The sequence below is a fragment of the Meleagris gallopavo genome, chromosome 1 (genome assembly GCF_000146605.3).
Source record: "Meleagris gallopavo isolate NT-WF06-2002-E0010 breed Aviagen turkey brand Nicholas breeding stock chromosome 1, Turkey_5.1, whole genome shotgun sequence".
Lineage (NCBI taxonomy): Eukaryota > Metazoa > Chordata > Aves > Galliformes > Phasianidae > Meleagris > Meleagris gallopavo.
The window spans coordinates 31,627,344-31,639,075 of NC_015011.2; the positions used below are offsets into that span (position 1 = coordinate 31,627,344).

Below are 11,732 nucleotides of genomic sequence, written 5' to 3' on the forward strand. Positions count from 1 at the left end.
CAACCCTCCCAAAAAAACAAAACTAAAAAGCATGGAATTTAGGTCCCTTCTGTTGGCATGTGAGCATTGCTTGTTTGCAGAAACTGTTAAATGTGAAATTAGATTTATAGCAGGGCTATAAAAAGTATGATTTCAGACAAACAAACAGCCGGAATTTATGTGGACTCATATACACTGAGATATGATATGCATCATTTTATGAGACTCAGAAACCAAGTATATACACAGATGACACAAGAGCATATTTAACCTACTCAACAGATTGGGAGGGTTTCTGGATACTAATGGAGGTGACTTGAACTAAATTAGTCTCTAATAGAAAGTTTTGTATTTCTTAAATGCACATATATTAAACTAAAGTACTAGAATATACAAAGGAAAAAGAAGTGACATCAAGTTTTGGCAGTAAATGCACATCATTATTTGAGTAAAACATCTCAAAGAAAATATAAATTTTAAATGAATTTTTAATTTATACAGTCCAGGTTTAGGATGTTTGAAAGTTCAGAGCTCTGATATACCAGGTATTTTTGTTTTTTTCTCTGGTGTCTTTGCCCCCTACCTGCCTAAACTGATACATGCATACTTGACCTCAAGATAACACACCTTGTAGGTGAGGATGACATTGCATTCTTTGATCGGAAAAGCTGTAAGTCCTTAAGTCCTGGCCCAGCTGCCATAGTTAAGATTCACAGAGACGTAGTTTTCTTGTTTCTGAACTGTTTGCAAAGCTATGTACCTGAAAGTATTGTGCTGTGAAAACGAGTTATTTCCCATTCCCTAAAAGAAAACTTCCAAAAGCAAATATCTTCCCCAGACAACTAAACAAATAAGAATCTGACATATTATCCTACCTTGTAGAAGGAAGGAAGGTTTGATGGAACAGTATCAAAGAATATGGATACTATAGTTCAGATTCTTTTGCGGTAAATGCTGTAGGGTATGACTTTTCCCATGATTATAGTTGGAAAAATGTTAACACGGTGCAATGTTGATCCATAGTTTTATTTAAATTAAGTTAGCAATGCAGCAATATTGCACAACAATATTTTCCAATCTATTTCTCTCCAACATTTGATAGTCTGCTATGTGTGCATTTACTTCATCATCTTCACATGTTTTCACACCTATCTTGGCTTTTCACAGTCTTTGTTTAATGAGAAAAGAAACAGATTGCTATCAGGTCTTTTGCTATCTAGATAATTTCTTAAGTTCTTACATAGTACAACTCAAGATGCTGCCTGTAGTTAATAAATCTGTAAATACCAAATATTCTCCAAATGCTTCTTTTGTAGTTCTTCCCCTTCCTCCCCTCCTCCTCCCCCAAGGATGGTGAAAGGACATTCCAATATGATTACAGCAAGTTGGCATAATTTTGGGGAAATTAACAAATATCACATGTGGTAAAATTTATAGAAACACTCCTATCTCATAATAAGAAAAAGAACTTGAAAATAATAAAATATCCTTGTTTTGGTGTTTGAAGTGAGATACCATTATTGTGTTTAGCAATGAGAACACTTAAACCTTTTTCTTTCTGAAAAAATATCTTAATATTGTTTTTCAATAATATAAATATTATTTGATATTGGAATGAAACTTTTTACTTTGTGTTAAAGTTCTGGGTTTTTTGTTTATTTGTTTTCACTTTAGCCAAAGAAAATATATTGTTCATGTATTTTAAAAGGGCTTTCTTTCTAATCCAGATATGAGCCTAACTACCGATTTTTCAGACATATCTGTATAAAACAATTTGTGATTGAAATTACATATCACTGTAGTTATGAGTGCACAAGTTTATTAAGACAAGAGAGGTACACATGATATATTTAGAAGTGGTTTGAGTATAAGTTATCCATCCTTCATGTCTCATGTCTTCTGCATATGTCCTCAAAGGAGAAACCTCACCTTACCTTGGTTCTGCATGGGCTCCCCTCAACTATAAATAAAAAAATAGCTGAATATCTCACAATGTAAAATGTCTGCTAAATGGTTTAGTGTTTCATATGTGATTTAAACTCATTAAATCTCTGTGCTATTGTATATTTGGTGGGCCATTCTATTACTGAGTTTTTAAGTCTGGAGGTTTCAATCCACTTTTGTGATTAATTAGTGAGCAGCAGAGCTAACAGAGTCTTCTGTCCTGTTTTGTGCGTCAGCAAGATGAGCCCTAACACCTTCACTTTGATTATCCTTTACCTTCCCAGTAAAATAGCACTCCCATTTCTCCGATATTCCACCACCTATCTTCCATTGCTCAGCTTCCTGAGCAAGAAAAGGAAGTGTTTTTAGGCCATTCCATCACTCATGCAGAATTGAGCACATTTGCTAATGCCTGGGCTGCCTGGACAAGGAGCTCCTTCTATTGCCAGAAATTTCCCTGGGCTGTTTGGGCCCTAAGCTGTTTCTTAAATACAGATTGTAAGATCCAAGCATCACTGAAATCTTGTAGTAAATTAGAACCCTAAATATTCAGTCAGTCAACTTGACATGTTTGTCAGTCAAATTAACTTCAAGCTGACCTTTGGATTCACAAGCTATTAGAAAAGGTGAGCAGGCACAGAGCAATACTATGGTAGATATTTGTTTCCTTAAGAAAGTAAGCTAAAATTTGGTCATTCAGCATATGCTAAGGATTTTTGTTGTAGATATTTACCATTTACAGTATGTTCATAATACTCATTTAATACATTTAGAGTAATTCAAACAGTGGAGTCCAAAATAACAGTATACACATGAAGTATAGAGTCTTAAATTTGGTGGAATTTAGGGTTGGTTTGTTTTTTTTTTTCTTTTTTCTTTTCCATCATGAAAATTCTGGCATTTAATCCTTCAGATATTTAGAGAGAGAGACTTAAAAGTGTTTTGCAATGACATCAGGTGCAGTGCTTGGCATTCCACTTTATGCCAAGTGCCTGTTTTGTATTTAAAATTTATTGCTTTTTAATACTGGTGTTTTTATTTTTGAATTGAGTAAGTTTAGTTATTGCAAAAACAAGGTGATTCATAATGGTTTGGGCCAAATATAGTGCAATCAGATGGTGTGCAGTTTTGCCTAAAGAGCTTTGACAACCTCTTAATCTTGATATGTAGGATGCCATCTATTCTAGTCACGGTCGTTTAAGAAACATATAATGCATGTCATGCTAAATTGCATACTAGCTGTTTGTTTAGTGTGGACGTAATTACACCATAAACTGAACTGCAGTTGAAACTGAAAAACGGACTTGTAGTAATATTTTTAAAGTTTCAAAATCTTTATGCTAAACCACATTTTAGATTTTCCCAGACAACCTGTAATCATCCTATTCCCCATTAATTGCCTTTCTGAATCAGGTAAGGGAAAATGATGATTGGGGGCCAGAAATGTACATTCTGATGTGACAATGTTTCTAAGTCTATGTGTAGGCTTAAGTCAGTGTCCAAGACATACTGATGTGCTACAGTATCAACAAGATCAGTTGTTGGTTTGTTTGCCTGGAGATTTTTCCTGCTCTGTTAAGCAGAGTTTTGATATCTGTCTCATACATGAAATTCTTCAGCCCTTGCACTTTCAAAACTTCCACTGTCCGATCTCAGTATTGATTACTTGTGAATTGTAACAATCCCTCTTGCTTGTCTGATGTCTTTAATCTTTTGATCCATCTCCATGACAAATCGATATTTATATTGTCACGGAGATAGTATATCCACATTCAGACTCATGTGTCTGCAAACAGAGTGTTTGTCTGACAAATTGGTATAGAAACAGCTAAACATTTTCCTGGATGGAATAGTAAGGCATTCCAACATATCTTGAAGAAAAAGGCATGTATGATAGAGTTACTTTCTATCTGCTAATACTTTTTCTTTCTTCCAACAGGTCCCATAAGCAGCATTCTGGTGAATAAATATGGTAGCCGACCAGTGATGATAGCAGGGGGTATTCTGTGTTCATTTGGCATGATTGCTTCCTCTTTCTGCAATAGTGTTCTGGAGCTTTATATATGTATTGGTGTTGTTGGAGGTAAGAGTGCTCTTTAAAATGTAATACTATATTATTTCTAATACTGTTGTACCAACAACCTGTTACTAAGGAAGAACTTACCATGCAAGGCATTGCGCATGCAAAACAAGAAGGTAACAATATCAGTTCATTTCAGCCACATAGATGTTTTAATTCTTTAAATTAGCCACTATGATGTTAAATTATTTCATAGAATATTTAAGGAACAGCTGAGAATTTTATTCAGTAAATGCCGTATGTATGTACTCTTCCATGCCGCACTGAAATTATGGTATAAAAATTGACAGCACTTATTACAGTAATTTGTGTAGCATTTCACGTTCATTGTTTTAGCTTTCAATCAAGTTAGACATCAAGCAGGGTGGCATAGAGTAGCAGAATTCTAGTAAAAAATGCAGAACCTAATCCCAGCTTTCTGTAGGTTTTCTCCCATAGAAAATATTATAGGTTTCAGTTCTAAAGCTTTCCGTGTAAAATCCAAGTCAAAATTTAAACAAAATTTTTCCTATGTCATTAAAAGCCTGAATATTTCATAAGACAATGAGGTAGTTGTAAAGCCAGTAAATTAGTTATTTACCAAAAGTATCTTTAAAAAAATGAATGCCACCAAACAGATTAATAGCTACTTAGCCTTTATTATAGAGATGTCTTAATATGGACAGAAGGCCTAGAGGTGCAACTCATATTCTCATGTGAATGTGTGGACTGTTTCCATACTTTTCCTCCTGTTCTGCAACAAGTGGGGACTTCCATACCTGAGGCTGTAGAGCTGAATGTGCTCCAAAATAATTATCCCTTTTAATTTCCACTTTTATAAACAATTTCAATCTTAAATAGGACTGGAAATAAAATGGCAGTAGATTTGTTTAAATTCACCCTATTTTCATTGTAGCTAAGTGCCATTTAATAACTTTTGTGAAATGAGCCAAAAGAGAATTGTATTACAGCTTACTAAATAAAAAAATGGAATCTTGATGCTGATACCATAATTCCTGTGTCATTCCACTGTCTCTGTCATTGCTGAAACACAGCAAGGAATTTGGGTTTATATTAAAATGCTACAGGCGGAAATGACAGAATACCACTGTGACTTACTGCTGTCATGAAGAGAGATGGAAAGGCATGAAGCTGTGTTTCACTCTCATGCTTGGTGGTTTTCATTTTCATTCAAAATCACTGGATTAGATATTGGTATTTTTTAAAATAACTTGGCAACAGTATAGTGTATGTTCTGTAGTTCATGCTATGCAATAATACTTTGTACTATTTGTATTTGTATTTTAGGTCTGGGTTTGGCATTCAATTTACAGCCTGCCTTAACAATGATTGGCAAGTATTTCTATAAGAAGCGTCCCATTGCTAATGGATTGGCCATGGCTGGAAGTCCAGTGTTTCTGAGCACATTGGCACCTCTCAATCAATTCCTCTTTAATGCATTTGGTTGGAAAGGAAGCTTTCTCATTCTGGGAGGACTACTTTTGAACTGTTGTGTGGCTGGGTCACTTATGAGGCCTGTTGGACCAAAACCAGTCCCTCCTGTGAAAAAAGATGTTGAAAAAGGCACAGGAGATTCTAGCCTGCACAAAAACAACAAGAAGTCTTTTTGGCAAACTATTAATAAATACCTAGACCTATCCCTCTTCAAACACAGAGGGTTTCTGATCTATTTGTCAGGAAATGTTATTATGTTTATTGGTTTCTTTGCTCCAATAGTTTTCTTGGCTCCTTACGCCAAACACAAAGGAATTGATGAGTATTCTGCTGCTTTTTTGCTATCCATTTTAGCCTTTGTAGATATGTTTGCTAGGCCTTCAATGGGACTTGTAGCAAACTCTAAATTTATCCGTCCAAAGATCCAGTACTTTTTTAGTTTTGCTGTCTTCTACAATGGAGTCTGTCATATCTTGTGCCCTCTGGCAACAAATTACACTGGCTTGGTGATATATGCTGTGTTTTTTGGGTTTGCATTTGGAATGGTTAGCAGTGTACTTTTTGAAACTCTGATGGACCTCGTTGGTGCTGCCAGATTTTCCAGTGCAGTTGGACTGGTCACCATTGTGGAATGCTGCCCTGTGCTCATAGGCCCTCCTCTAGGAGGTAAGAATCTCTTTTATTCCATTTTTTTTCCAGACATGATCTTGCAGTTTACTAATGAATTAATAAAATAATTTTACTTAATGTTATGTCATGTTTTCTCTGTGACTAGGAATGTAATGTAGAAGCACTGCATTGCATCTATTATCTTTGCACTTCACAGTTTCATATCTACATGAAAACGTAAAGGCGTACGTGGAATGCATTTGCAGTAGATAGATTATGAGTGTATCTCGACTAGCCCTTAAATTCAGGTAATAAATATATGATTCCCTGGTAGTACTTACAGCTAGGTTTGCTGCCTTAATTTACATATATTCAGTTCCACTTTGCCCTTCACCGGAACAATTCTTACTCTCTTGAATTCATCAGACCCACTGGTCAGTTGTTGAAGATTTCACAGAGTGACTTATAGTTTCTCCAACTTCATCATAGCTGAAGGAATACTTTCTTACATTTAAAATAACAACCTTAATTTGTCTAAATGGAGAGAATTTGCACATCTAGATAGAATAAAACAGCAGAGAGGTGCTGGAATGGACAGAGTCAGGCTTAGCAGCTCAGGTAGGACTCCAGCATGGTGTTGCATGGCACTGTGCCCTTGTGTGAATGTCATACCACACCTCTACCCTCAGCCAATTGTTCAGCCTGTTTCTGTAGCCGTTAGATAGATTTGAGACATTTCAGTGTACGAATCATCCTACTTGGACTGAAAGTTCTTATCGTTACTAACTTCTCTTTTCAATGTAAGGGGAGATAAAAAGCAGACTAGTTGGTATAGCTTGGGCTATATTTGTAACATTTTTGGGAATCAGGTACCAAAAATGATGAAAAGAGTCTTATAGAAGTTTCTCTAAAAAAAGATACCCAAATCTTGTTGAAAAGTATATGTTAATTGTGTGTGTGTGTGTCTTGCACTGTAAGCCCAACAATATAGAAATGCAAAGACTCCTAGCTCTGTGAACATACACTATACCCAAATGAGCAGTGTCACAAAAGTCAGCTAGACTATATGTGCCTAAAAGTACACGTCCAAGTTTTTTTAGGATAACCATCAATATTTGTATGAAAAAAGCATTGCTTTATGAAATTTTAAATAAGCCAGAAATGTTCAACTCATTTCAATAAATAATAATTGTACAAGTATATTTTTAACAGACCTCAAGATATTCCATGTCTGCCGCATCTTTTCACATATGAGTTTATTTTGGTAATGGCAGAACAAAACATGTACAACTCACACAGATTCTCTCTGTGCCACCTAGTGGGGGGAGCCATCCGTGACTGATAGTCTAGCTTTTTCAGCCAGGCTCTGAAATCGATATGAATATCCAAAAATTTTAAATTTAATATCAATGGTGCAATGGCATATATGATTATTTATTTTTTAATGTGTATATGTATAGTGCTATAGTGCTATGTATAGTGCTATAACCACAAGTATTTGTGCTAAAAGGATAAGTAATTGATTGTTCTTGTTAAACAGAGACAACAGAGGGGATGAACACGTGAAAAATCTAAATTCCAGTTTTGACTAGTCATGTTCTTTAAAATACTATGCTGAAGTAATGTTAGTGCAGAATCTCATTTTTAATCAATTTTATGAGACTGCTTATGAATAAAAAGAGGTAAATTGTACTATTTACAGTAATAAGTTAATTATACACTTGCAGCACTACTTGAGTTTTTCCTAATGCTAGGCTTGTGAAATAAAGAAAAGACTAAAATAGTCTGATGGCTTGTAAATGTGTCTCAGGTGAATTAGGGCATTATGGCTGCAACCCAATAGAAGCATCCAAGTAAGTACTAAATTTAAGTGTGCAGGTTATCTTTTGAATTTCAATGATAGTGTAGCTGTGTTCAAAGCTGAATGCTTGGATAAGTACAAATGTTGATTAGGGAGTTGAAAAAAAATCAGAAAGAATGGCTCATAAAATGGAAGAATATTGCAGTTTCCTTGTCATGTCCAAACTAATCTTAGAATTGTGAATATAATTTTTAGGTACAGACTTCTGAGTTAAAAAATCAACAGTTAAGGATGATGGCTGAAAAGATAAGCCTTTCTATTTCTTTCACCAGTCACAGGGAAATAAAAATGGAAAACAAGCAGTTGATGCACAGTGACAGCAGTCTAAGAAGGCACATTCCTTCTCATCCTATTGTCTGTGTACAGCCTCCATGACTGTCAGACAGCCACTCCAAAACAATAGGAAACAAAATCAGGAGCTGAATAAAATAATAAGACAATGAAAGAAAATGAAAGGACTGAAAACTGTCTATCATTATTCATTAAGCTTTACCTACTTTGTTCTTCAATATTTTATCATTGTCAGTGATTCCAGTGACAATTGCTAGTTTAACCAACACAAGCTTTATTAGAAGTCCACTATATATTTTAGACAATTTGTGTTGGAAACGCTTTTCTGCTCCAGCTTTGAAACCAGGTCTTACATAGATGTTTCTCCTAGAGAAATATTTAGACTGTGTTAGGTATTCTATTCTAAACATGCTTTTCTCTCCCTTTGTTTTTCTATTTCAGGTTGGTTAGTGGATGTTACTGGTGAATATCAATACATGTATTTTGTCTGTGGAGTGATTGTGATTGTGGCCAGCATCTGGTTGTTCATTGGCAATGCTATTAACTACAGGCTTTTGGCAAAAGAAAAGAAGTTAGAAGATGAGAAACAGAAAGCACAGAAGAACACTGACTTGAAGGAGGCAGAACCACTAACAAACAACGAGAACGAAGATGCTGCTAGCAGAGCTGACAAATCTCTTGAAGATCCTTCAGAAAGAGAAACCAATATTTAATCTGCTATGTAGCCCAGAAGACAACACTTATGACTTCCATTAGAAATATGCCTTCAAGACACAAGTCAGGTTTTGTGTTAATAATGATCAGTTATAATATTGGATGGGAACAGATTTTTTGCCCCATGTCAAGACTCTGAGTTAAATAACAATCTACAGTTTATTTATTTCAGTGATACAAAATTGAAGTTACAGAGGTAGTGGTTCCATACAATAATCCCATCCAAACTATGACTCTGGACAGTGAAGAGTCAAGAAAACTATGTGTAAAGCCTTCATATGACAAAGTTTTGTTTCAAAAATACATCTAATGCAAAAGCATCTGTTACTGTTGTATGGGAAGATATTTTGTGGTCTTTAATAGAGTACTTTTAATGTCTGTTGAATTGATGTGCCCAAACTGTATTTACTACTAATATCAACAAACAATATGAGCTCAAAGGTTTGTTTCAAAATTACCTGAATGAAGCACAATGAAAACTTTTTTCTCATTTGTATGCCCACTAGATCAAAATATTCATTATATCTATATAAACGATTACAATAGGAATGTAGAAGTTAAGGTTGGAAGATAAACAATTGGTGGGCACAATTTATAAAATGCAATAAACAGCAGAGGTTGATTCCTCCTGTAATAGGTGGCTATGTTGTACTTCAACAGATGCATTTGAACACAAGTACATTCAGACCTCACTAATTCAAAATAAGCTAAATGAAAGTATTTTAAACTAGAATTTATACTGCAAACAAGAGTGGAAATCAGTTTGTTCACTTGCTTCATGGCAATGAGATCAGCATGGATGCTTGAGTTAATTGGCAAGTCATTAACTGGTTGATGACAAGATGTAAGGTCTAACTTCAGGTCCTTGAGGGCAGGTAACTTCATACCAGTTCTCATCTCCCCTTCCCTTGTATTTAATGAAAAGCTACTTCTATTTCATGTTATTGGTTTAATCAAAAATGCTGCAAAGTGCATTGTCAGTACAAGTCTGGGAGCTTTGTATTAGCGTATTATTTTTTGTGCAGTATATTTGGTCTTCTTTCACATAGACACATCAATTGAAATATACAAAATTGTTCCTCCTTTAGGTAAAAATAAAATAAAATGAAATAAAAATTATTAATAAAAAAAAGATTTAGCATTGCACTTGAAATTGAAAAGTGCAAGGTTCTGAAGATTTTAGATGAGAATATTTCTGTTCTATTCATAGTTGAGGAACTTCATTTTGCAGAGTTGCATATATATGCCACAGAACTTGTGAAAATTAAGGGTCTAATTCTTAGAACATTTTTACATGTACATTTAATTCAGGAAAAAGTATGTCATTTTTCTTTAGTCCTCAAATACATATCATATAGCTGTAAATACGCTGGACAGACAGATATGTTACACACAATTTGAAGTGCCAATAACAAAAGAAATACAATAACAAAAACTAGCAAGTGCAAATGCCAGTTTCTTAAGAGCAGCATTCAATTTAATTATTTTCATTATTTAAAAAGAAAAAAAAGATATTGCTTGCCTCTGTCTTGCAGGATTATCATCTTATTTGCTACGAACTTCCACAGTAATGCTGAACTTTATCTCAGCACTGTTTTGGAGAAGAAACATCATGAATCTGCTAGCAAGATAGTACAGAAGTTTGCATCTTCTTTTTACCTAACTATGCACAGAAAATCCAGACAGCTTCTACAAGTCTTGTAGGTACTTCAGCAATAAAATAATGCATATTTCAGAGTTTTAGAAGAAAATAAGGGTTTTATGCTCAGATTTGAGCAGTGAACTGTTAAAGGAAAGTGATATAATCCCCATAAAATTGCAGTTCAGAGAAATAAATACGTTCTTTCAAAATGTAATCCAGACAACACACTACGAGATAAAAGCATTGCTCTGGTTGTGGATGCATGAACATACAGGGGGAGTTCCAGGGTCCAGCCTGAAAATGCCCCACATGTCCAGAGATGTGGAGTTTCATAAATGGCAAGCTGTCATACAGTTAGGAATATCAGTAATAATCCTGGACTACAAAGGATGAACTGAAACATCAGCTAAAGAGTAGTCATCAGGAACATCACTTTGCTCTTGACAGCAAGTGTAAAAGGCAGAGATTATTTGAAAAGAGTTGAGTGCAGAGGTAGAACAAAAATGACTGAGGCAAAAGTCTGTGTGTTTATTATCTCTGCACAACAAGCAAACAAACAAACAGAAACCCAATAAACCAAAATGAAAAAAAAAAAAAGAACATGGACAACTACAACAAAAACACAAAATAGCATGATTAAAAATGCAGGGTAAAAGACAGCAAGTATCAACTTTTGATTTAAGCCCATTAAAAACTGATATAATCATGCAGGCAGCTCACTTGTTCTGAAAAGGACTGCAGAATACAATAAAACATGGTATAGGAAATAAGAGAAACCAAGATTCTTTGAGCCATAGACACACCTGCAATAGCAACATTGATGTTACTATCTCAGAGGTACTACTAGAGGACTCCTGATCTTTCATCTCCAGTCAATTATGTCAGTAGTAGGAATGAAAGAGCTGTTTTACCAAATTCATTACCACATTCACCAATGTACAACTTTTAATCATATAATGAAGTAAAGTATCAGGCAACAGAAACAACATAAGATGTGAACTGAATCAAGAAAAACATTTCTTAACATCCTTCTCATTTTTTCTTCTTAAAACTGGCAACAACTACTACTACTACAGCAAATCAGAATGCACTTGATATTACTAAGTGTTACGGAATTTTGAATGCAGAGCATAATGAAGAAGATTGGAGCCATATCTATGCAAAAAAAAACAAAAAAA

General features: G+C 34.8%; 1 protein-coding gene across 4 annotated transcripts in view; it reads left to right on the forward strand.

The window, feature by feature from the left end:
* SLC16A7 (solute carrier family 16 member 7) overlaps positions 1-11,732 on the forward strand; it is a 61,585-nt gene extending 49,853 nt beyond the window's left edge. For all 4 annotated transcript variants that reach the window (XM_010707618.2, XM_010707624.3, XM_010707634.3 and 1 more), the window contains exons 3-5: positions 3,863-4,006; positions 5,291-6,103; positions 8,640-11,732. In XM_010707618.2, coding sequence (XP_010705920.1) covers positions 3,863-4,006; positions 5,291-6,103; positions 8,640-8,911 — 1,229 coding nt within the window. In that variant the 3' untranslated portion in view covers positions 8,912-11,732. The remainder of the gene's footprint in view (positions 1-3,862; positions 4,007-5,290; positions 6,104-8,639) is intronic.